This window comes from Amphiura filiformis, chromosome 20 (genome assembly GCF_039555335.1).
Source record: "Amphiura filiformis chromosome 20, Afil_fr2py, whole genome shotgun sequence".
Taxonomy (NCBI): domain Eukaryota; kingdom Metazoa; phylum Echinodermata; class Ophiuroidea; order Amphilepidida; family Amphiuridae; genus Amphiura; species Amphiura filiformis.
The window spans coordinates 34817138-34844767 of NC_092647.1; the positions used below are offsets into that span (position 1 = coordinate 34817138).

The following is a 27630-nucleotide window of genomic DNA, read 5'->3' on the forward strand; positions in this document are numbered from 1 at the left end:
TGAAAACATCCCCCGTCTCTGATTCTAATGACAAAATGTACTGCAAAGATTGTTTGAATGCGGTGGAGAAAGGGCATGTGCCATCGTCGAAAAACAATTTCAGTATGCTTTCAAGAGGAAATGTAAATTTCCGTAAATCGATCCACACTACAACTTATTGTTCCTTGTTGTTCATATTCAAGATGAGATAATTGAGATTGAAAATTTGAGAATAAAGAGATTATTTCCTTTGCCCCTCAGCTTTGGGCCCATTCCAGTTACAAACTTACAGTCATACTTCATCAGTTGAATTCAGTTCATCTATTAATTTAATATTTATAATTTTACTCAGTATAACTCACCCTAATTCAGTACAAACAGTATACAGTAATGACTAATGAGTAAACATTACATTACACAGTAACTCTGGTATTGCTTTTTACATAATTCCACTTTATTGATTCCATAGTCCATATACATGTAGTTCACTTCACTTATAACTGCAGTTACTGCACTGCAGTGGGCTCTGGGCCAGTGTATGCACTGTGCAGTGCAGATCGGCCGCACATAAAATGTTTCTCATATTTTGATTCAAAAGAAGCTGGACCCCGAAAAAATGACCCCGGACCCCGAAATTTGTGGCAAAGGGGGGGCGAAGGGGACCAACGGACCCCGTAAATTTTGACCCAGCGCCAACCCTGCTCACAAGATTGGCATTCTACTATCACAATCAACCAGTTGATTGTCAGTTGGGAACATTCTTTCTAAAGAGAATCGGTATGACAGGCCTATGTTTGAAATATACCCAACAATTGTACACAGTGCAAGAGGGATCATTTGCATGAAGTGCTTTCGTCTGCTTAAGACACTAACAAAGGCAAAACAACAACTGGATGAGCGTAGAAGCACTACAATCAGTGACGATCACGATCCAGAAATCCACAATGACACGACAGCTGAATCAGATCATGATGAAATGGCACAACCGAATAAACGGAAAAGACTTGATGTAATGATGACAACGATAAAACTTTTATGATAAGCACATGGTAATGTTTAGGACCAAATCAGAGAACATATACGTTCCATCAACATCTTCAGCATTGTCTGTTATAATGACTATGTCATCTGCGAAGCAAAGGTGACTTAGGTTATCTCAGTTTATGCTGAGGACTTTACTTTCCTAGTACATCAGGTGATGGATAATTTCTTGAAGTGTCGCATTAAACAGTTTAGGTGAAATGGTATCTCCTTGCTGCACCCCTCTTTGGATAGATATCTTATCACTGTCCTTGTGGAGGCGGATTTTGAGGTGCCCTTGCTATAGATAGTATTTAATATATCTGGATGTATCCAGGATGGATGTCTTGCTGTATAATTTTCTACTACTAGATTAATTATCTGGGCAAGCATAGAGTCACAGATTAACATCTATAGATTTTATTTCCTCACACAGTATTCTAGCTGGAATGGCTTATCTGACATGATCCAGAGGCCTCCGTCAGCTGTATGCATGCCGCCTAGAGCAGCGTCTGCCTTCAAGACAAGAAATGTTCCAATTATTCCAGAAGACAACCAATCGGACGACATGGTCCCGAAGCCGGCTTTAGATGGATTGCCTAGGCCTCCTACAGCAGCGCCTACCGGCAAGGCAGGAAACGCCAGGTGTCGCAGATATAGACAGGTTCCAAACTAAGCTGATATTTGAACAGGATTTTAGTAATTGGGGTTTTTTTATATCTTTTTTTTTTCTTGTCTATGACAAATGCATTGGGTTCCCTGCTCTGCTCCATCCCTTACATGTTGATTAAGTTCACATATAGGTTCATGTTAATGCCTTTACATTCCTATTACATCAGGTGACGTAAAATCGAAGTGCCGCATTAACACTTTAGGTGAAATAATATATCCTTGCCGCAGCCTTGTTCGGGTTATTCGAAATTAGGGTTAGGGTCAGAGTTAGGGTTAGGGTTAGGATTATTGTTAGGCTTAGGCTTAGGGTTAGGGTTAGAGTTAGGATTAGGATTAGCTTACATGAAGGATCTACCCCTATTTGGATTTCTTATCACTGTCATACGGAGGCAAGCATAGAGTCACATGTTAACATCTATAGATTTTATTTCCTCACACAGTATTCTAGCTGCTGCATCCCTGACACAGTCAGACAAGATTGCCACTAAAATCGTCAATGCCCATGAACAGCCAAGTAGTTTAATGACCTCCACCACCAGGGTCACATCCCTATTTTGGCCCAAGTTTTTCAAACTCGCCAGTCGTATGATTGGTTATTGTCATCTCACAACTTTGATAGTGGGACTCAAGAAAGGGAGCTATTATATCAATACATTAAGCCATGACAGATGTACCGAGTAATGAGGAACTTATTCGAAACAAACTGAAAAAAATATATAAAAATGTGAAGAAACTATAGAAGTGGATGTCTGTTATTGGCCGGGATCCGGGGTGAGTGAATAACAAAGGTTATGGAAGATACCACATGACGTACCCTGGCCATGACTCAGTTAATAATACAACCATTCATAGAGCTATGTATATTTTAGAAAAACAAGCACTGCAGAAAATAATGCCTGAGGGAAACCAGAGCGTCAGGGAAATTTCTCATCTTTGTGACATGAAGCTTTGCATACAGCTTAGCCATTTACAGCATGGAACCAGCAGGTTATTGCTAGGTATATACTGCCACACAGTCAGAGCATACCGATACTCCCAGCCAACCTGGCAAGGTGGTCTTTGTGCAACCAGGAATTTTACAAAATCACAACATTGTTCATGGCATAAGAACAGTGTGAAAATACCATAATGGTGTCTCAAAGGTCATATTGGACAAAGTGACAAAAGTAGATGTGTGTTGTGTTTGACCACTACTATGACTACAGCATCAAGGGCGGTGCTAGAAAAAGCCATGCAGGAAAGCAGGCGAGTAGACGGCACAAACTCAGCCCTAACACCCCTCTGCTGTCTCACCAGGTCAACCTTAATGTCAAAGACAACAAAGTACAACTTGTGTACAAAATTAATTTGCAAGCAGCTACCTGATAGAGTGAAGGTGCAGATAGACTACACATTCCATTAGTATGTTGTTCATAAATAATTTGTATATTATTGACTTTTATTGATTCTTAACATGATGTTTCATTGGTAAACCTATTTAAGTGTATATTTAGTGCATTTCTATCATGTAGTTGATTTTTAATTTTGTTTAATATGCCGTTCTCATGTAAATCTAAGGTATATTTTAATAGTTTTTTTAAGCTTGTTCAGCGCTTTGAGTTTGTTTTACATTATAAGGTGATTTATAAATTTTATTTACTATTATTATTATTATTATTATTAATATTATCACATTGCCTTTCTAACTCTCTACACAATCACTGATGAAGAACACGAACCGGATAAAAACACCGCTGGACTTTGTTTGCCAACATATCCCGTACTCCCAAAGGGTCCAACGTATCAGCAAAAATGGCGAAATTTGAAGGATGAATGGATTTTAAGGGAACAGAGAAAAGGAAAAAAATGGCGTAAAATTGATGAAATTTACAGAAAATTTTCCACCCGGGGCATAAAGTCTGACAGACGCAAAACTGGTGTAACACGAGTCATTCTATTGGGGGTCACTGACCATGATCATCATCAGGGGCACCGTGCTTGATTGGGACACAAGCCATGGGATTTTTCTAAATTTTCAAATCAATTGGGTGCTCCCCGTACCCCCATGACGCTATACCACTGCGCTGGCTATAATACGCCTCTGGAACTAGATACATACCAACAGATACCACTGCGCTGGCTATAATACGCCTCTGGAACTAGATACATACCAACAGATGATGTGTACAGGTATGTGCCTGTTATTGGATTTGTTTTCAGCTATTGACCGATGTAGCGAATTTCCAATATAGAGGGGCAGGTTTTCGCAATTCAACAGCAACATTACTTGTACACTTTCTCAAGCTGTAACAACTTCAATATGGAAGGAGGGGCATAATTAGTAGGGATGCACCATTGGACTTCAAGGGACTGGTATATTTTTTAAGCAACGATGCGTTTTCAAAGATTCAAATCGAAACGATTCATTGTATTACCCATCTTGGTGTTTTGTATTTTTCATTTATCTTATCTTGTGATTATCTTGTTTTTCATTATAATTTGTTTTTATATTTTATCTGTACTTTTATATTGTTTTAATATTGTTCAGCGCTTTGTGATGTAATGCGCTATATAAAAATAAAGTATTATTATTATTATTAAATCTCAATATTTTGTTGTTATAATATCAGAAAGTATCACCGGCTGAACAAGTTGGGCTTAAGGGGCTGCATTACCCCCGGGCCCGGGGTCTTATAAAAGAGATCTCATGTTTAGGAAGCAACTCGATCTACATGAGCGGCACATCAAATGATGAGAAGAATTCAAACCAATACTGTAATGAGATGAAAAGGGTCGTGCAAATTGCATCAGAGTTAACTGGCAGGAAAGCTACAATTAAAGCTCTCTTTACTGGTGATACAGAGATCATTATCAGATTACCAACTTGTGACTTGCAGCTCATTTGTGGCAACATGTCACATATGTGTGATCACAACATGTTGTATAATAAACTATTATAATATAACCTGCCTACATATATGTCCAGTATGTTCACTTGCCGATGTATTAAAAAGAAAATTTCAAAACAAAACCTGTGACTATCAATTTCTTTTTACTTTTAGCATGTTCATTCACTTGTAAAGACTTCTAACATATGTACTATCTTTGGTGCGTTTCAATGGATGAAGAAACAGTAGCAAAAACAAAATTTAGCTGTGGTTGCCACGTGCCGAAAACAGAGCGAATACACCCGATTTATGAAGGGATGGTTTGAACCCCTTTTTTCAGCGGTTTTCTCCCTATATCAAATTTGTCAAATATCCCATTTTATTATTCAATAAGCTCCCCCCATTTGGTTATTGTAGCAATTGTGGTATTATTAGTTCAGCTACTATAAAAGCTCCCAAATTTTGTATTACGTGGATAAGCTGGATAAGCTTGTGAGTGAGTGGTCACAAACATACACATATGCAAAAATAACCAACTTGCCAAAAAATTGTTAAAAGTAGCAAAAAAACTCACTTTGGGGGAAAATTGTTATACTTCCATGTACAAGAAACTATATCATCTGCAATTTGCTTTAACAAAATTCATAGCAGGTCAGATCATGTCATACACAGCAAAGTTTACACTCATCACAAATCATTGAACTTGAATTCTGAGATTCGATTAACATGTATTTGTTTGATTTCACAAAATATATTAATTAAATATTAAAATGTAACTTCTTCATAGCTTGTGACCTGATCCGATTCAATATCAGCAAACATAACAATAAAATAAATCAGACTGATCCAGCAAGTCCATGTTGAAAATTGTACAATCTAAGGGACGAAATCAAAACTCGACCGGCGGTTGACCGGCGGTTCCGTCCGGTTGCTATTGTTCTAAACTGGTAACCGGACAGAACCGGTGGAACCACCGGTCAACCGCCGGTCGAGTTTTGATTTCATCCCTAAGTAGTAACTATTACATTTACAATTCAACTTTTAACAGATGGATGTCTGTGGTGTCTGGCGGAATAAATGTATTAAGAAAACGCCTTCTTTTAGTTTGAATCAAATCACATGTGATGCGATCATGCAAAATCAGTCGCAATTCGGAAATATTGATTTTGAGATATAGCCAAACAAAGGAACTATTTCCTTTTGTTTCTTGTTGTTTGGAAACTCTTAAATTGCTCATCTTTGGTGAACTGGTTATTCAATTTTAATGGGGTTTTCTGCAAAATCCAGCCTTGTAAATGCTTTTTACTATCCTATAAGAAACTTAAAATTTAATATTTTCGAGTTCTGACTGTATTTGCTTGATCGCACCACATATTATTATCCTTTTAACAGTTTTTTTATAGCTTCTGATTAGTTGAAGGCCATTTTTTGGTTGATTGTCATAATTAGTATTTTACAAAAATATATATTGGTTAAAAAAATTGTTGAGTAAGCCATAGTACAAATTTGAAAAGTATAAAATATATCATTTGTTTTCATACAATACAAAACTCTTACATTTGGTACGGTCACATTGAGGACATTAAATTACATTTCACAATCTTTCATTATAATATACTTTGCCTGAGTCCTTCACATATTAACATGATTGTTAGAAGGTACTGCACTGTAGGTACTGTTACCCATGTCCTATTGAGGCTTTTGTGACGTGCATATCCACTTGTCTAATCCTTGATGTAATCATTCTGTGATAATGTTGGATATCATCACCTTCAAATATTCGTCCAACATTCCACTATTTGTTCTTTCCACCTTGCCAAGACATATGAGTAGATTATGCCCATGATTAGAATGTTTGGGCACTTGCTTCGTTCCAGATGATTTATTATCATAAGTGATGGTAATTCTAACAAGTTTCATGTTATTTTTAACACAAAAACATTGCGTTTTATCCACTGGACGTGAACAATTGCCACAAATATTCCATTCTTGTTAAATTATCTGTATAACATATAATTATGTCTTATATCCAAATACGATACACTTTCCTGAAAAAAACTTGTTGTTTTCTATCATTTTTCATCAGTCGCAAAAATTATCCATGATTATAAAATCCTTCCACAAAATATTTGTCATCTTTCATCAATTGCAAAAATGATCTTGTTATAATCTCCACAAATACAAACTCCTTTCAACAAATAATCACTTGTAGCAATGGAAAAGTACTGATTTTGATCAATTCAACTCAACAGATTAGTATAAAGCTACCTGGTGACCTCATGCTTGATGCTGAACCACCTGGCTGGCATTGGAGTCCTCATGATTGGGCAATATTTTCCTCCAGCGCTTTGTATCTCTGTAAGAGAGCCGTATATATCTGGAAAGGAAGATAGAACCAACAAACTTGTATCATCAGTAAAACATTTTTAAGGTTAGTGAAATTAAAGTTTCTCTCCTGATGTGAGAACAATTGTAAAATGTAGGCCAATGTATTCCATTCAAACTTGACATACTGCAATCCTACACAAAAAGGTTGGGACAGTTTGTTTATTTCACACATCCCCATTCCCCTTAGTCAATGTTGAAAGCTGCAAAATAGTAAAAAGTGGTTGCACTCAGCGTGGTAAATAAGACGGGCCCTCGGGCTCGTAGCCTGTGAAAATCAACGCGGGCCCGATGAAAATGTGCCGTGCGGACCCATCTGGCCCGTGAAAAAGAAAATTTAAGCTTACTGAAAAACGGGACTGAAAATACAAAAAATGTTCCAAGACATTGTCCCTACTACGCTAATTCATAATGGAGATTCATTTTAAATGCATATTTTTTTCGAGAAATGTATTTATTTTCCATGCTCTTATGCCAAAATCAACATGATTTTGTGTTGCGTGCCGATCTTGGTCTCCCATCCACCAACTGCCCACGACCAACTAAATGTTCAATGTTCATGAGGGCAGCAGTCTATATAATAATTTTTGGTCTCCCATCCACCAACTGCCAAAGTCAAAGTTTGTGAGAGCCCCCAAAGATTCAAGAACAAGGGCCCAAATGGCCTGTGGTCATTTTTGCTTATATACCACACTGGTTGCACTTAATGTCTGCTGCAACAAAATTGGCACCCCTACCCCACCCGAGAATATCTTAAACACGAGGGTGTGGGAATGGCATCTGCATATTTTTTTAAGTGAGGCCAATTTGGTTTGCGCCCCCTAGTGGTAGCGCCCGGGCATGTTATTTACAAAAATAAGGAATAGAAACACCATTCAGATTCCGATCAATTCTGATCCTTTTCTTAACACTAACAGATCTATTTATCATGTCCAGATCCAATTCGAACCAGTTACAAAAATAAGGAATATTATGAAAAAGGTTGATTCCTCTCAACATTTCTGCACTGTTACATACATGTATATGCTTATTTTAATTTGATCCGATATTCTTGTTTGGCTTTGTTTTCTTTTACCTTGATGCAGAGCTTTCAATTTGTACAATCTACTATTTACTACCCATGCCCAGGATACATGTTCTATGCAGGCAGAAGCTTTGTAACCAGTAACATGTAGGTGCCCAGTTCGTCTGATTTTAACAAAACGGGTCACAAATATCTTACCTGTAATGCATCACTGTTTGGAGTTGCTGCTAACTTATATTCAGGGGCAGACTTGACTACATCTGAAAATGGCACTTTGTCTCCTCCTAATAAACCTGCAATAAAAAAAATAACACAATGAAATATTTTAACCTAACTCAACATAAAAATTAAGATGTCACTACCTGAACTTCTTGGTCACAACTTTGACCTTTTGGCGGGAACTTGCATGGCAACCCAGGTTATGGATCAGTGATCTGCCGGACAATTTACCACAAAAGTTGATCGTACACTTGGAGAAGGTCATATATTGTTTGGGCCAATTATAGGTTAATAGATGCCTATCACAGTGAAATTGTACAAAATAATCCACACATACTGAGATATTGCTGCATCTAATGCACAAGCATTATAGCATTGACACATCAACATCTCAGTACAAGTATATTATTTTGTACAATTTCTTGAGCAACAAGTGATACCAGTACACAATTATTCCTATTTCATTCACAAGAAAAAAGTAACAAAATTGTCGCTAAAAATGTTGGAAATACAATATAAATGTATCAACTCACAAGAAAAATGAACTTGTTCGAAAGCACTGCGCATAGTATGCAGTCAATGCATTTTAAGGCACGCGAGTGCGATCGCGCGCATAGAGCCCACCTTAAATCACTTTACCGAGTGTGATTTATAGCGCACCTTGTCACCTCAAGGAGTTTCCAAAGCAAGTTGCAGCGGTTCCCGAAAGTGATTTGCATAAAATAAATCGACGTCACGGCCTTTACAAAGGTGATGACCCAAACAATATCTTTTCTACTCGCTGATTGGTCGTTTCCAAGCAGTGCACTTACTGTAAAAATGTTGCTTTATGCCATAAAAGTTCGTCCAACTTCGCCAAAGTGCAGAATTCAGCAGCATTGCAAGCACATGGACGAGTGGAAAAGTCATACTTTACTCAATAAAAACTGACATTTCATTTGAAATGAGTTCAAGTTTAGGCCAAATATCATTATATTTATCGAATTACTGTAATATTTTGGCTATAAAACATAATTCAAGGTCAAATTTTTGTCACTTTTTCTTCGACTCACGCCGGCAGTAAACTGACCTAATCTGAACAACAGAGGGCAGGCAACATTTTGGATTTTTTTTTTTTTTTTTTCATTTTCGTATTTTCGGGCGTTTTTAAAGCTTCTTGTGCCATTTTTTCGGGGGAAATCTCGCTTTTCTCGCTTTTCAAAATTTAGGATCTTGTTTTTTACTTCAAAAAATTGTGTTTTTGCCGGCCTAGTTATAATTTTTTGTTGGACATGGTATATTTTTTCTGACTTTGCTGGAAGCTTATTTCAAGTGGTCGGGGATGGTGGATTTTACTGCGGAGGATCCAGTTTTCCAACGGAGACGGACAATATGCACGAGGTGTTTCTTATCAAATTTTACAAAAATTTCACCGATCCTACGCACAGGATTCGTCAGTTCTGTGCACGTGATGTCGTGCAGTGGGTGCGTGGGGCAGTGCTAGGAAATTTGCACAATTTTAACTTGGTAAGAAGTTTGATTGCCCACCTATACATTGTAGTCCCACATTCAACACCAATGCTTCTTATCTGAATATCAAGTGCAATAATTCAAATAGCCCACCTAAACTTCTTACGAGTGCAAATGATAGCACACCTAAAATCCTTACCGAGTGCAATTAACAGCACACATGTAGCTCGCCTGACTATTTCCAGGAGTGCGATTTGTAGCACACCTGCTTTTTTCAAAATTCATTGACTGAGTATGTGGAGTGCGCACCCGTGCATTATACACAATCAATGCATGGTTCGCATTTTTCTATAACATTTGCTCTGATTGGTTATGAACTTCTGCCAAATGAAACATCAGTATGCAACTATGCGTAGGCAATTCAAAATGGTAACTCAATCTTCAAATTTTCAGACATTGGTCTGAGTGGATCAGATCATATCACAGTATAATATATCCTACATTGTAATCTTACCATGTTTAGCTCTGTATGCACCTCCCAAACATGCTGAATTAGCAACATCCAGCACATAGACTTTGGCATTAAATACATCTGCAATTACTTGTAAGATGCTGGTGTTGGATGAAGCACCACCTGTAGCTAGCACACGGCAATCTGGACCTGAATAAAAAATATTTGGAGTAGTTATCATTTTCCCCAACTTTGGGTTGGCAACAAGGATCTGTTGTAACCAAATGAAATGGCATTAGTTAGGCTAGATGGGTCAGTGCACATCATGAGCTTGGGTGATAACCTACCCCCAAGAGTGGGTGGAAGATGCACATAACATGTAGCAGAGCCACCAACAATGGGTATCACACATCATAAAGAACAGAAAGCGTGGGTTCACCCCTACATACAATTGTAAAACCATGCCTATCCAAATCCCATAGGGTGTATCATTTCAAAACTGTGCTGTAGCAACCCATCCAATTGAAAATCTCATCAAAGTGTCACTTTTCAATCGGATGATTACAGGCTTTGTGGCCAGAGAGATCTGTTATTTCTTGCTTAAATTTCACAAATGAGGTGTAAAACTGAAGAATACACCATATCATCCATACAGGTGATACTAAAGAAAACATAATTTCAGCATGCGATAAATAAGAGAAATGCAACCAAAAGGTGTCCTAACAACTTTGTGATTGCTTACTTACCAATGCGAAAGCCAACGTTTTCAGCATGAAGTCTTCTAGCTAGGAACTGCCCTTCTAAAACAGCACGCACCTGAAATGAAGTAATAATGCCTGTCATTATAATAATGACAACATGGGTTATAGGTACACAAGAAACAAAAACAAACAATACGAATATTTGCTATTTTTATTTGGTAGTAGAATGGTTGAGTCTTGAACAATTCATGCACTTTTGGGAAAGGTATGACATTTGGTTCAATTCCTCGTTCAATTCCACATAAGAGTATGCACAGTATATGGTTAGAACAATCATACCATGCCACACCCTCATCAAACACACGTCACCATTGTGCGATTGGTTGTGGTGATTTTGTGTACCAAACGCGACATCTTTAACTTCCAAAGATATCCATTCAGCTGCTGAAAGGTTTATTATTGACCATCTTACCTCAGTGGCGGGTGAAAAGCTGTTTTGAGGCTCATTGGTAGCATTGAATCTATACACTCCAACTGCTGATGGTGTGATCTCTTGTATATCAAAATAAATACCTGATGGCAAAAAGAAATAACAGTCATGAACTCAGGAATGAGATATTTGTAACAGAGAAGCCATTTTGTAATTCAATGAATGGGCCTTGATAAAGTAAAGTTAATTTTGTCTGTTTTAGTGGCTAGATTTGTCTAGAGCACAAAGGTATTCACAAACATTGTACCACGACTTCTCACACTGAAGTCTGATGACGTATCACCTGCACTAACTTGACTACCTATAATCTACATATCTACCCCCAGTCACCGGCACTAGCTTTGAAGTTCAGCGTGTTCTGCGTTAGCTAAGCGTTACTTGGTGAGTGTAAATACTTTTATGCGCGCAATCAATGTACCACATATGTACACGCAAGAAACCAAGCTAAGGCAAAGCAGCACAAAGCTAGTGCCGGTGACTGGAGGTAGATATAGATCATAGGCTAATAACTGCCATGTGGCCAAGTTCACAACTCAAATAGAAATCCAAACTTGCTCTGTCAAACTGTTTTGTATCCAAATTTGACCTTTTTATAAGCTTTATTAGTACTGCCAATTTGCAGGGTATGAATGCATATTACTTTATCCAGCAATATGGAACATTAAAAAATTCCAAAATCATTTCACCCAGGGTATTTATTACAACAACTATTACCCAAAACTCTCACAAAATCGGGAAACATCAAAAGTTTGTTACAGCGTTTATTTCTAATCAGCGTCCTTACCTATATTACCATCATTGCCCCTTGGAGTAGATGCTAAGAGTTGGTCAAACTTATCCCAGGAATTATCAGCACAGTTGTTGCGTATACCTTCCCTTGTCAACGAACCATTCTTGAAACTAAAAATAATAAATCAACATACAAATGCTGTTAAAGGCTCGGAAAGCAACATTTTCACATATTTTTCTATATTTTTTACGAGCGGACAAACTTTGAAGTAGGGTCCGTCGGTCAGGATTTTTTGTTTTTAATTTGTTTTTGGAAATAAGATAACCCTAAAATATCACCAAAAGTTTGACTTTCTTTTTTAAATCTCATGTTTTGAAATATGTTGCAGTCAAAATAAATACAGCTGATTTTACCTGGTTTTAGCAACAACAAAATTTAAACCTCCCAAAGTACAAAATTTGGTTAAATCAGGTCTGTAAAACCGTGCTTTTTTGCCTAATCAATTAATTATTATAAATAAAAGTTTGTTCTCACAAAATACCAAGTGCATCAGTGGTTTGGTATTGCACACCTCATGTAAAAAAATGATCTCAAACCAGTGATTTCTTTCATATTAGGCAATGCCAGTTGAAATCAGACTCCCTTTGGAAGACATGACCTTAACCTCCCACACAGGTAGTGTAGATTTCAAATAGTCACCAATTCAGGCAAACCCATTTGAAATTCACTCTCTTTGTTAAAGTAAAAGTGGGTAACTGTAATGGTGAATCCAAAAGACGAGGACACAAAACACATCAAGGATCCATAAATGATACAAGAGGATACCTTAACTGGAATGAAAAAGAGCAAGGTATACCAACTTGATGTGCGGAAACAAGTAAAATACAGACTAGACAGTATGCAGAGGAAGGGATAAAAATTAAGGACTGTAGGCACAGAAGTAGGTTAAGTTCGATACAATGTCCTTTGATTATCAAAGATACAACTTTCTCAAGTGAGCTGTCCCAAGTGAGCCATAATCATTGAAACTTGGCCTATAGTCTATATATCTACCTCGAGTCACTAAGTCCAGCGTGTGCTGCGGTGGCTTAGCGTGGTTTCTTGAGTGTACAGATGCGGCACATTGATTGCGCGCGTAAAACTATGTACACACACCAAGTAACACTAAGCTAACGCAGAACACGCTGAACTTCAAAGCTCTAGTGCGGGTGACTCGAGGTAGATATATGCATGGACTATAGTCCCACAAGACAGATGCCAGAGAACAATACAACAGACATGTTTCAAACAGGTGATTTAATTGTCATTATGAAATACTTGTACCCAGACTTCAACTTGGCTACCATTTCAATTGTTAGTACCGTATTGGTTTAAGGCATAAGCTGTATATAATCAATAAATCATTATGATAAAGTTAGTTCTCAAGCGATACTAAATCTGTTGTATGATGGTGTACACCTCATGTGATGTGATATGATCTCAAACTCCCTCTTTCATATTAGGCTATTCCTGTTGATCCATACACTCCCTATGGAATTCTTGAACTTAATCTCCCACACAGGGGGTGTAGATTTCATGTGGAATCACCCATTGAGGTAAACCCATTTGAAATTCACACTTGCTGATTAAGGTCACGTCGACCATGGGAGTATGAATTTCAGGAATAGCCCATTGCTACAGTAAAAGTGAGTAATTGTGAATCCAATGGATGAGGACACAAAACACATCAAGAATCTATACAAGAGGATACCTTGAATATACAAAGAACTGGAAAGAAAAAGAGCCAGGTATACCAACTTGATGTGGGGAAACAAGTACAATACAGACTAGACAGTACACAGTGGGGGGAACAACGAATGTAGGCACAGAAGTCGGTAAAATTTAATAAAGTGTTCTTTGATTCCCAAAGATAAGTGAGCTGAGGCATGCATCTTCAACAACAGAAATATAGTAAACTTACCACAACAAGGCCATGTATGCCAAAGGGTCCACTGGGTTAACAAATATATGTCCTTCCAAGGCTGGCTGAGGTGTCGTCAACCATAGAAATAAAGTGTCACTTGTCCCCATACTTAACTTTAAAGATAATCAAAACAATTACAACTTTGCAGTGTCTCACTCAATTAACATTAAAATGCAATTTACCACAGCAAGGCCATGTATGCCAAAGGGTCCACTGGATTAACAAATATATGTCCTTCCAAGGCTGGTTGGGGTGTCGCCAACCATAGAAAGATTGCGTCCCCGGTCCCCATAGTCAACTTCAAAGATAATCAAAACAATTGTAATGTTGCAGCGTCTCTTATCAACATTAAAATGTGACCGTCCACTCATACCTCTCACAAAGTCGGCCCCTGTCAATTTTTTTCACATCTAGAAAGACAAAGTCGGGCCCTGTCAATTTTTTTCACATCTAGAAAGTATATATGTCATTAAGCTTTAAATGATTATGATTTTACTTCATACGATATCCAGAAGCAGAATCATGGTTGATTGAACTTTGCAATTCATTATCATTTGCATATGATTTCCATGCACAGTCTGTACTGTTAACTGAAAATCAAATTTGCAGACTTTACGAGAGGTTGGTGGATGGTCACAATGTGACTCATGAACTTAATTAATTGAACAAAAGTTGCTAGGCTAGTTACTAAGATATGCCCATATACTGCATGTGCGCATGTGAGGGTGTTGATACGCGCTCAGTGGATATGATACAGGATATATCAAGTCAACACATCAAGGAACTCATCCAATAAAAACATGGGAACTACTTGATGGTGTGCTACTATTCACTTTGATGGGAATAGGAACATGAATCAGTGGTTACATTTACAGGGGATACAATCACTGTAGTCGTAGGACCATATCAATGAATATATTGGGCTATTCCAGTTGAAATCCACACATCTCTTATGGAAGACATGGCCTTAATCAACTCCACAGGGGGTGCAGATTTTAAATAGAATTCTCATTTGAAATTTGCACTCCCTGTATATGAAAGATTAAGGTCATGTCTTTCACAGGGGTGTATTGATATCAACTGGAATAGCCCACTATTGATGTACACAAGTTGGATCAAAAAACATCACTTTGAGGATGGTTTTGACAAGATGAAATGTACATAATGGTTTCTACAAACCTATTGATCCTCTTCAAGACAGCCCACTGTTTTGTTATGCATGATGGCTATATCTGGGCATTTACTGCATAGTGGTGAAAATATTAGGAGTAAAGTTGCTCCTCATATGGTGCACACAGATGTCCTCACAGATTTTGATTCCCAAGATGGCATTTTTGAAGATGGCTTCTTGCAACTATTTCAGGATGATGGATAGGACCAAATGTAATCTTATCCTGGTGGGGGGGGTGCTGATTGATGTTAACCCTCTTTACACAGGTGTCGACTGCAAGAAAAAGAGTGCTGTGTACAAACAAGACCCGGCATTGGATCAGTAGTTCTTGAGATAGCTCTTGATATTTTGAGAAAAATATGTCAGAACTTAGGACTTTTCATGTTGAAGCCTATGTATGGCCAGCAAGCAAAGCAAAAAAAATGTGCTGAAGAGGTTCTTTAATGGAACATAGTTTACAATCAAAAGAGGGGCAAATCACAATTCTTACCACCACATCACCTTCTTGTAGCCTCATTCCAGCAAGGGATCCTGCAAAACACGTAAGAAACAATCTAATAAAAACTACCCTACCAAAAACCCTGTTTTTTGTAGGGTGTGAATGAATGATGAGAACTGAAGTAGAAAACAGCTACAGGTGCTTTATTTAGTCCAAAGTCGCAACTTACACTCGTGTAAATTCATAGTCACATATTACGCAAATCGCACAACTAGCCTAGGTGCACAAGTCAATTGCGTGTACACCATTAGGCTATTGCATTTAAAATCCACACTCCCTGTGATGAATTTCAAATGGAATGAGCACATTAGGCAGCTCCATTTGAGACTGACCCTCCCTCTGTGGAAGATTTAGGTTGAATCTTTCTCTTCAGGTGTATGAAATTCAAATGGAGCTGCCTAATGTGCTAATTCCATTTATAATTCATACTTCCCCTGTGGATGATATTTCCAAAATCTTCCACGGGGGAGTGTGGATTTTAAATGCAATAGCCCATTCTAATGATTCTATATATCAATCCACCATGTTATGAGACTTCCCCAATTACACATAAGCGGAACGAAGTATAGAGCTAGCATTTAGTGGTCTGGTTAGCTGTCTATTGTGCTGTGCAGCCGGTAATTGTAACTCATTTGTGTTCGTCAGCCTAGTTGTCAGTGGGTTACAGCTAAGATTTCAAAATTCACCATATTGTAAGAAGCAGTCAAATTTTACAGTGGGTTCTAAAAGTCCATTTAATTCTGCTGTGAAATCAAACCCATCAAAACTTACGATGCAGCGTTACCCGTGTGGCTACCGGTCTGTGATCATGTGCTTGGCATGCGGGGGTCTAAGGTTCGAATCCCGGACCCACCAAGTGACTTCTTTCTTCATCTTCTCTCCTTTTTCTTTTCTTCTTTAACTTCCGATAGCAAAAAGCAGGGTTGGATGTAAGGGTTAATGTCTGTTTGAAATTCACACTCCTTGTGTGGAAGATTAAGGCAATGTCTTTCACAGAGGGTGTATGGTTTTCAACTGGAATAGCCCAATATCAGCATTTATATTACCTTGATTATCTCCAGTGAAAGCTACTACTCGGCAGTCTGGTGAAAACCCATATCTATCTACAAAATAGGATGATACAGCACCCTGCCAAAACAAAACCATCAATCAAAATCAACCAATCAATCACTTAATTAGTCAGTCAATCACAAATTAATCAATCAATCAATCAAATCTTAATTTTACCAAAAAAATGTCAATGTCATTCCATTTTAGCTTCACATCAGATAAAATGGGGTTCAGCAATCTATTCAACCGATGCAACTAGTGCCTATAAATCCATCTGGCTTCCTTCTCGAGAGTGACATCAGCACTTTGTTCGAGTTACTTTGCGCTTGTACTGATGTACCATCTTTGATGACATTCTGTGAATCAAAGTGATTAATGTTCTGTATGCAGCATGCACTGATGTCACTCTCTCAAGGAAGCCAAATGGACTATAACAATGTGCATGTAGCTCATTTTGAAAAAGAACAAAATTGATTGGAATAGATTTTGATTATGCACTGAAATCTTGAATTTTTTAGCTAGTAAACCAGATTAGTTCCACTCCAGCAATATGAAAATACCAGGGACTGCCTTTTGAGGAGAGCGAGAGCAATCGTTGCACTTTTTTTTCTGCTCTTAAATCTGATATAGGAGAGTGATTTTTAGTTCACCTTTCTCTCCTTACATTCTATTTTAAATGCTCTAAACAGCTCTCCTTAAAAGCTTCAGGAGAGCTGTCTTATGCTCTCCTGCAAATTCCAAAAGACATTCCCTGAAATGCTTAAAAAACATGATCGCAAATAAACAATCAAAATCAATCATTGTTAATTGAAGACATAATATAAATTGCATGCGAATACAGCTTACCAAGTTCTCATAGGATGGAACAGGTTGTCCTAATTTGGTCTTCAAGTCAGGAGCACATGCATCCAATGCTGCTTGACACCACTCTCTCCTATTAATATCCAGTAGATTCATACCTGAACCTGTAATGAGAGAGAGACAGGCAAACAATCTTATTAGATTACCAAGTTCTCATAGGATGGAACAGGTTGTCCTAATTTGGTCTTCAAGTCAGGAGCACATGCATCCAATGCTGCTTGACACCACTCTCTCCTATTAATATCCAGTAGATTCATACCTGAACCTGTAATGAGAGAGAGACAGGCAAACAATCTTATTAGATTACCAAGTTTTCATAGGATGGAACAGGTTGTCCTAATTTGGTCTTCAAGTCAGGAGCACATGCATCCAATGCTGCTTGACACCACTCTCTCCTATTAATATCCAGTAGATTCATACCTGAACCTGTAATGAGAGAGAGACAGGCAAACAATCTTATTAGATTACCAAGTTCTCATAGGATGGAACAGGTTGTCCTAATTTGGTCTTCAAGTCAGGAGCACATGCATCCAATGCTGCTTGACACCACTCTCTCCTATTAATATCCAGTAGATTCATACCTGAACCTGTAATGAGAGAGAGACAGGCAAACAATCTTATTAGATTACCAAGTTCTCATAGGATGGAACAGGTTGTCCTAATTTGGTCTTCAAGTCAGGAGCACATGCATCCAATGCTGCTTGACACCACTCTCTCCTATTAATATCCAGTAGATTCATACCTGAACCTGTAATGAGAGAGAGACAGGCAAACAATCTTATTAGATTACCAAGTTCTCATAGGATGGAACAGGTTGTCCTAATTTGGTCTTCAAGTCAGGAGCACATGCATCCAATGCTGCTTGACACCACTCTCTCCTATTAATATCCAGTAGATTCATACCTGAACCTGTAATGAGAGAGAGACAGGCAAACAATCTTATTAGATTACCAAGTTCTCATAGGATGGAACAGGTTGTCCTAATTTGGTCTTCAAGTCAGGAGCACATGCATCCAATGCTGCTTGACACCACTCTCTCCTATTAATATCCAGTAGATTCATACCTGAACCTGTAATGAGAGAGAGACAGGCAAACAATCTTATTAGATTACCAAGTTCTCATAGGATGGAACAGGTTGTCCTAATTTGGTCTTCAAGTCAGGAGCACATGCATCCAATGCTGCTTGACACCACTCTCTCCTATTAATATCCAGTAGATTCATACCTGAACCTGTAATGAGAGAGAGACAGGCAAACAATCTTATTAGATTACCAAGTTCTCATAGGATGGAACAGGTTGTCCTAATTTGGTCTTCAAGTCAGGAGCACATGCATCCAATGCTGCTTGACACCACTCTCTCCTATTAATATCCAGTAGATTCATACCTGAACCTGTAATGAGAGAGAGACAGGCAAACAATCTTATTAGATTACCAAGTTCTCATAGGATGGAACAGGTTGTCCTAATTTGGTCTTCAAGTCAGGAGCACATGCATCCAATGCTGCTTGACACCACTCTCTCCTATTAATATCCAGTAGATTCATACCTGAACCTGTAATGAGAGAGAGACAGGCAAACAATCTTATTAGATTACCAAGTTCTCATAGGATGGAACAGGTTGTCCTAATTTGGTCTTCAAGTCAGGAGCACATGCATCCAATGCTGCTTGACACCACTCTCTCCTATTAATATCCAGTAGATTCATACCTGAACCTGTAATGAGAGAGAGACAGGCAAACAATCTTATTAGATTACCAAGTTCTCATAGGATGGAACAGGTTGTCCTAATTTGGTCTTCAAGTCAGGAGCACATGCATCCAATGCTGCTTGACACCACTCTCTCCTATTAATATCCAGTAGATTCATACCTGAACCTGTAATGAGAGAGAGATATGCAAACAATCTTATTAGAATATAAACTGATGAATGCATTTTAGGAAAAGTTACAAGGGCATGTTGGGATCATAACCAAAATATGTTCCTTGTGTCTTCATAGCACTAGAGCAATAAATCTCAATTACATTTGCTCGTGGACCATGGAGGGTTAAACTCATTTCAAAGATCAGAGCTGATCAAGGGCAAACAATAACTGGTCGGCAGGCTGGGCCTGGTCTGTGAGCTGCCTATTGAGAACCTTTGAACTGGATCATATAATATGGTAGCACCAAATTCAAATTAAGCATTGAACATATGACCTTGATTACTTATTGATAAAATGTAGAATGAATTAATAGATCGCAACTAACTTGGCTTTAATAATACAAGTTAAAATCATGTAAATGCTAAATACAATTCAAGAAAGACATTTGTTTCTTATAAATAATGTTATAAAGATGTTTTGATCTGAATTAGGCCATTACATAATAACTCACATGGTATTGAACAGAGTTTAACCATTACTTTATGGTGTTAAAATTAATGAACATGACAACCTCCTTTTTTGGTAAACGCACAAGGATGCCATTTTGAATTTAATTATACTGCATATGGCTGACAATTATTTTAAGGTCTTCTTTGGTTTTCAAATTTCCTTTCTATTAATATCTTACCTACCATCGCTTAAATCAATTGGTGAGTAATCTCCTAAAAACAATGAAGCAGCAAAACTACAGACCAATGAAATCCTCTGCAGAAAAAGAATAAAGAAATTAATTTTGTAGTGTTATAACAAAGTGGCGTATTTGGAAAAAGTGTGTTATCACATAGTCACAGATGTCGATTGTAAACTGAGACCGTCAATGACAAACCAGGTGTAAAGTTGCAATTTAAAATTTTAAAATTTTGAATTCGTTCAAATGTACAAAAAAATAAGCTTTAAAATTATATAGCTCTGAATATGCCCCGGCGAATTTACACTTGGTTTGTGGTGGATGGCCACAGTTTATTAAACATCGGAAAAACATTAAGTATGTGAATTGTACTGCACATTAATGATGGCTACATCGGCGCATAAAGTGAGTAAAACATCCATTTTGGTGGCCAAATAATTGCATGCAGTATTTTGCACAGGTGAGAAACAGGGGTTAAAGGGTATCACCCCTTTACAGAATTGTGTTTGTTGCTATTATTTTTATGCTGATATGCTGAAATACCTTGCTTTTTTTGAAAATGTCATCATCATTTAAAAAAATCCTGAAACTTTGTGGAAGACTTGTATCTCTGAAACAAAGTAAAACTGTATTTTGATGAAGATCATGAAGCACCTTACCTCAGATGAGTTGTAGGCATCTTGGTTCTTCTCATATATTTTGGCAATTTGATTTCCAGTGAAGCGCTGCAGGAAGAGGAATTTAAAAGATAAATTTTACAACTTATACAAAAAGTTTCCTGATTCAAGATTAAAATGTTTTGTACTTTGACATGTTTAGAATACCACTCAAATTCTTGATTCCCAAAATAAAATTCCCATGAAAATACTGGTCATGGGAAACTCACAAAAATAAGTAGCCACAAAATATTTTCCATGCGATTCCCATACAGTCCTGCAGTTTTATTTGCTACTTCATGCAATAGCCTGATCAGCACATTTACTTTTTTCACTTGTTTGTTTTTGTCACCCAAGGAATAAGTTAGTTTTTTTTAACTGTTATAAACTGTTTATCTACAACAATAGCCTGTGTAGTAAAATTCAAACTTTATAGTTAGTGGCCTGGGCTTTCATTCATGGCAGAATCTTTATCAAAGACAAAGTAACAAGACAACACACAAATAAGCATACAGTTGTATATCAATCAATACAGACAGACAAGGACTAGTCCAAAGAAATATGTAATGCTGTGGGCAATGTAAAGTTTTTAAAAACTGTCAAATTTAACTTTTTGTGTGTGTGAGTGTCTTTGTCAAATTATAATATCTGTGCTATGTTACTTACTTCATAACCCCTGGAGCCGGTGATATCAGCCAGTCTTTGAGCACCTCCTAGCGCTTGCTCTAAATTTTGACATTGTTGAGTTGTGCTGGAATCCATCCAAATTGGTGAGTCTTGAATACTGAAACAGTCCTGCGAACATCATATAAAGATCTCAATTACATTATACTATGATCAGCTCATAATAGTGGGACAGAGTGGCTTACACACACCTGGGTGCCGCACATATGCCAACTGTGATTTGCATAATGCCCAACTGACATGATTTTGTGAATTTACATGGGCATATTTACATTGAGACTATGAGGGTGATAGTGCAGAAAACTCTAACATAATTTTTGATGCAGCATAAAAAAACACCCAAAAATCCACTGTTAAAAACTCTCATAAGACTTGTAACTATACCAGACCTGCCAACCTACCGAAGTCAGAATGAGGGACATTGAGACCACAACCTTGTATATACATGTACACAAACCAGGTACCGACAAATTCAAAGACTTTTAAAGGTGTGCAATACTTTCAGAATTCAGAGAAGGTTTTGCAGGTCTGTATTTATCACAATAGACTAAAGAGATTGCTATAGCCAATTTTAAAGTGACATTTTCATCATTTTCTGTTGTTCTTACATTTAAATTTGCCATCACTGAAATTTTCAGAAAACAGGACTGTCCCTCATTTTCATTTTGGTAAACCCCAAATGAGGGACAGTCCCTCAAAGTGAGGGACAGTTGGCAGGTCTGCTATACCTCAATCTTTAATCCATCATATAATACACACCTTGATTTGTTGATGCAGTGGTAGGTTTGATTCCAATTTATGTAAGGCTGACTGAGCTCCAGTCTTCCAATACACACTGCCATGTTGCTGAAAGTATAGCAGACAAAGTAACAAATTATTATTCATTTCAATGAAGAGTACAAAACAATGTTGCCATTGTGAAACTTAATTTTTAAAAAGCTGCGATATATAGTGTGCTATGAATGCAAATGCATAAACCCACAAGCCTCAGGAATTTGTTGACCACTGTAGCTTAAGACACACCATATAAAACACTTTAGCACCAATCACGGCTAAGAAGTGCACACCCTAAAAATACCATAATAAACCATTGCAATCAGGATCAGCTCCATGAGTTCTTGTGTAGGTAACCAAGACAATATATAAGCAATCAGTTCCTTACCCAGGATAATTTAAAGTTCCTCTTCCCACAGGATGGTGGGTGATGTTTCAGATCATTTTACTATTTGATAACATACCTGCCCTGTTCCTGATAATGCAGCAACTTTGGAGAAATCAAAACCTTGTTTCTTCATCCTGTTCAGCAATACATCCAATGCCTCTACCCACATAATAGTAGGTGATGTTACAGTCAGTTTATCATCATGGATATGGCATCCTCCTTGTGTTCTACAAGCAATCACAGTCAACGCAAACAAAGGTTTTGGGGTTTTTTTTGTTGGTATGTTAGGTTTAGTTTGTCTGCTTATATGTGCCCAATGATTTTCATCACTTGTTCCTGAATATGTTTGTACTGTTTTCCGGGAAATTCCTGACATATCTGTGGGCTCTGGAATTGGTCATTTTTGGCCATCAGACTTTGCCTGTTTTTGTGCCTACGTTTGTTGTTTGGTTAATCGTGTCTGCTATTTGTGCACACTTGTTCCAGTGCACTCTTGTATTTCCATTGATCCCAGTTGTGTTTGTGGCTTAACACTTCTATGGGCCTTAGAATTGGTAATTTTTGGCTATCAAACTTTTAACTATTTCTGTGCCTACATTAATTGTTTTTTGTCCCCCTCTGCATACCGTCATAATGCCCTTTTTCTTTCTAGTCATTAGGGATTTAGGGTCATAATGAAAAGCAGGACAGTTTGGTAAGTTCTTTATGTTCACCCTTTTTGGTTTTTGACATTTCAGAGCCATAAAATTTAACAGGCCAGCAAAAATAATTACCCATAGATAGATGTGTAGATATTTTTAACTGTGCATGGAACAGCACAAAACTATACTTCCCAGGTACACATATAACGGAGGGGACAACCCAAAAGTTTGATGATGTCTCATTTAAAGACTCATAGTTGATTTGTTGTTTGTTCTTTTATGTTGTTTTTTCTTTTTGATTTCCTTTTGTGAAGAACTGTGATTCTTGGTATTTCTTGTATAAGATTAAGAGCGCTTTATTATAGTACAGCATCTCACTAACCAGTCACTAAACTTTGGTCAACCTGTGAGTGGTAGGACTCAGAACATTGTGGAATGATATAGAATGGTGACCAGTTGGGTGCAGCAGCTATGCTAAGTGTACTTAGTGTAATGTATGAAGTATGTCCAGCCCTGTATATCCTAAACAAGCACAAATATGTCAAAATTAAAACCAGCTGCTAATACCTGTACCCTGTAGCTCTGATTTAAGACCTCATTAGATGAAATTGGTTGAGACTTAAAGAAACGGTGATGGAAAACCCAAGGAAGGAACAAATCAAGTTACATTTTAATGTTCTTATGGATATATCATGCGCGCTACAAGTACAAATTGTTCTCTTGATCGAGAAATCAATAGGACATCAAATGGAGCAATCTGCAACTTTTGAATTTGCATCTTCCTTGGGATTCTGGATCACTGTGTCTTATATTTCTTGAACGATTTCAACAAATAAGGTCTTAAATCTAAGCTAAAAGATGCAGCTACCGGCTGCTGGTTCTAATTTTTTTAGCATATACCGGGGTGAAAGTAATTTGTACCTTAATTCTTTTGCTATCTCTATTTACCTGTACTGTGGTAGGTCTGTGTCAAACTGAACTGCAGACGTATGAACTACTTCTAATGCATCATTTATGGCTAGAGCTTTGACCTGTAAAACACAATTAACAGATTAAAAAAAAAGTTACAACAATCAAACTATTTTCCTTCTTTCACTTTTTACATACCTGTACAAGAAATCAAGCAAAAGTAAGACAGAGAAATAATGAAACACAGGTTTTTGCTAGTTTAACCAAACCCTGCATGTAGTGTGGGTGCTTGGAATACTATATCATCTTGAGACCAGGAAGTTTACTGTCGTCTGAGCAACAATTTTTTACGATTCATGAGAAGCATAAAATGAGAACACAGAGTGGCTTATCTTTTATCAGACATTCTCAATCACTCATGCCAAAAGTTAAAATAAAACAATCCCTAGCTATCTCTCAATAGATTATGAACTTTACCGTCTCGAAACGTGCTGGTGAAATGAGTTTACAAGAAACAATCTTTGACCTTGTTCCCACGCCAATTCTCGCGTTTCACAATACGATGCGCCGCCAGCGGTTGCTTTTGGCAGTCAAATTTTCGACTCCAGAGTCGACATCGCCGTTCTAGCTGCTATTGAATTTTCACGCGAGTGTGATAATAAATATGTGACACGATCAAGGGAAATAAGTCGGATGTCACTAATATTGATTTTGAGATATTGGCAAAGAAAGTGTTAAAATTCTTTTGTTTTATATTGTTTTCACCAATTGATAAATTGACCTAACTTTGCAAAGAAAAGCCATATAAACATGGGGTTTTCAGTTTCTGAAAGCTCTAAGTGTCCTCTTTAGAAACAAATGTAAAACTATTTTCGACCAGGGACGACATGTGACTCATTCCCCTTGATCATGTCACATATGTTGAAAACAGCTCCACGAAGGATTCCCTGTGATCAATAGATACAAAATGGATCTACAATAGTTGTAAATTGTTGATTAGTGTGCAATTGCATACATGTAACATCATTACAATGACATTTAAACCCACAATGATGCATGTATTATATGTTCCTGTATTGTATTTGTATTATGCGAGATTTGGATGTTGACTCATTTTCCCATGATGCACTGCGTATTTTGGCCTAGACCCAGAGACCGCTGGAGGCACATCGTATTGTGAAACGCAAAAATTAAGAAACCTGATGACGACATCCCATTCACTCGGTCAAGGCCAGGATTTCGTGAAGAGGGTGTGTAAAAACATCACAAGCATGCAGTGCAAAGTCCTTGTGGCCGGGGTCCTGCGGGGACCAGCCTCGACCAGGGTCCACTAAGGGCAGCCCTTTTAGATGTTCTCTGATGCAATCTGAGGCTAATTTCTACCTATTCCTTGTTAATATTGTGACAATATGAAGCCGATTTTATCCCAATATTTAAGAAAAAAAAATTGTCATAAACACAGCACAAGAAATAAACTGTCCCCCTCTCAACATTTCGTCATAACATGGTAAGGTTTCATTTTGTTCCAATAAAACTAACTTTGAAATAATTATATGCCTGTTTAAAGGAGTATTTAGTGATCCTAGCATCCTCTTTTTTATGACATTTTTCAGTAGATATCCACGAAAAAAGCTTATTGCCAAAATTTCAGTTGATTACGATTTTGCGTTTACAAGTTATGCATGATTATGTGTATTACAGTACTGCTCCATAGGCCACTGTGTGTAATTTCTTTTGGTACATGTATACCAGAACGAAATTCAAATTTGACGATATTTTTGCTAAACAAATTAATCTGCAAGAAGTTTTCGGTACATAAACATTACGTAGCCAGAGGTTTCCAGTGGTATAAAAATCTCAACTTTTTTTGAGAAAAGTGGGGGATGAGGCTGTGGATCACGAAATGCCCTTTTAATAAGTGTTGTGTGAAAATGGAAGATGTCCATGCTTCAGGGCTGAATGAGCCCGCATTGAAGACAAAAACTGCCCTTTTCAAAAGTCAAAGTAGGCCTATGCTTGTCACAAAAATTGATTCATGGCTTGTTACTGATGAAAAACGCAAAAACCCATGTGGTTCAGGTTGAGTGCAGTTTAAAATCCTCACCAAGTGCCAATGATCGTTCGGCCATACAAATCCCTTCTTGGTGAAGAGTTCAGCACAGTGAACTTTGTAAGATTGCCAGTCCCATTACTTGTCCCAATACACCTTGCAGAATTAACAAGCATATAGGCCTACTTTGTGACTTTTGGAAAGGGCAGTTTTTGTTTTTGGGCTCATTCAGCCATGAAGTCATGGACAGCTTTCATTTTCACACAACACTTAGTAAACAGTCATATAATTATTTCAAGGTTAGTTTTAATTGGTACAAAGTTTTATTTTATGATGTCATGACGAAATTTTGAGAGGGGGACTTATTTCTTGTGATGTGTTTATTTATTTTGATTTACTTTTTTCTGTAATGATTGGATTTTATTGAATATTGACCTTATTTTAGGCCATCAGTATGTATTCCATGAAGATTCTTGTGAAAAGACAGGCCGCAACAAATTTTATTTTTTAGCATGCCCGATTAAGCCCCGATCGGGCAAGCAATAGTCAAAAATTGGTTGCCCGGAATTGCCCGAAAATTAGCCATATTCCCGGCAACAATTGTTGACAAAGTCACACTCAAGACTCGTCAAAGTATGCCGAATTCAGCAGTTTTATTCTTACGCAGTTTCTATACTTTTTCTCAGTTAAGTTGATGTATAAATGAGTATTCATGAAAAGCACTATAAAATTAAAAATAAACATTCTGTTTCTTCTAGTGGAAAATGATGTGCATTTTATGTGAAATTTTGTCAATAAAGTCATGCAATTTACATATATTTGCAAGCACTAGATGTCTCAATCTTGATGTACAAAAATGTTTACATAATCCTCCATGTAAATACACAGCCCATGGGCCAGTCTGACGTTAAAAACACAGAAATGGTAAGCTGAATTTATACTTGATCGCCGAGCGATTGCGATGAAACGCTTTTGGAAAGCGATGGGCGAATTTTGCGATGCATCGCTCGTCGCTTTTGCATTTATACTTATCACGGCGATAGCGATTGCAGACGACAATTTAAATATTCTTAATGCCTCAAAATACATTTTTAAAACATCAGTTGCTGTCAATAATTATTGCTTTGAATTAATTCATCACCAAAAGTTAATAATCGAGAAAGGTAAATTAATTAGCAAAATAAGATACCCAGTTAATTGAAAATGATTGGTTGATGCAGTCACATGTCAAGCGATATCACTGGGAAGTTGAGATTTCTTCAACTTGCAATAAGCGACGTAGTTTTTGCCTCAGCGATTTGAATCGATTCATCGGCTTGACGCTCTGGAAATGTAAGTAAACACTGAGCATGCATGAGAATCGCTTTTCTGCAAAAGCGATCGAGTATAACTATATATTTCAGCTGTAGATTGCATGGCGATCGGAGTGTTATCGTCAGAGCACCTC

General features: G+C 37.5%; 1 protein-coding gene across 1 annotated transcript in view; it reads right to left on the bottom strand.

Moving 5' to 3' along the window:
- Nucleotides 1-5235: 5235 nt before the first annotated feature.
- LOC140142700 (xylulose kinase-like) overlaps nucleotides 5236-27630 on the bottom strand; it is a 28310-nt gene continuing 5915 nt past the window's right edge. The window contains exons 2-17 of the mRNA XM_072164695.1: nucleotides 24173-24255; nucleotides 22660-22810; nucleotides 22181-22267; nucleotides 21404-21532; nucleotides 20741-20806; nucleotides 20086-20158; nucleotides 19288-19406; nucleotides 16667-16748; nucleotides 15612-15652; nucleotides 13948-14063; nucleotides 12042-12157; nucleotides 11240-11340; nucleotides 10813-10882; nucleotides 10130-10276; nucleotides 8146-8240; nucleotides 5236-6915 (exon numbers count right to left, since the gene is read on the bottom strand). Of these exons, the coding sequence (XP_072020796.1) occupies nucleotides 6856-6915; nucleotides 8146-8240; nucleotides 10130-10276; nucleotides 10813-10882; nucleotides 11240-11340; nucleotides 12042-12157; nucleotides 13948-14063; nucleotides 15612-15652; nucleotides 16667-16748; nucleotides 19288-19406; nucleotides 20086-20158; nucleotides 20741-20806; nucleotides 21404-21532; nucleotides 22181-22267; nucleotides 22660-22810; nucleotides 24173-24255 (1536 nt within the window). The 3' untranslated portion in view covers nucleotides 5236-6855. The remainder of the gene's footprint in view (nucleotides 6916-8145; nucleotides 8241-10129; nucleotides 10277-10812; nucleotides 10883-11239; nucleotides 11341-12041; nucleotides 12158-13947; nucleotides 14064-15611; nucleotides 15653-16666; nucleotides 16749-19287; nucleotides 19407-20085; nucleotides 20159-20740; nucleotides 20807-21403; nucleotides 21533-22180; nucleotides 22268-22659; nucleotides 22811-24172; nucleotides 24256-27630) is intronic.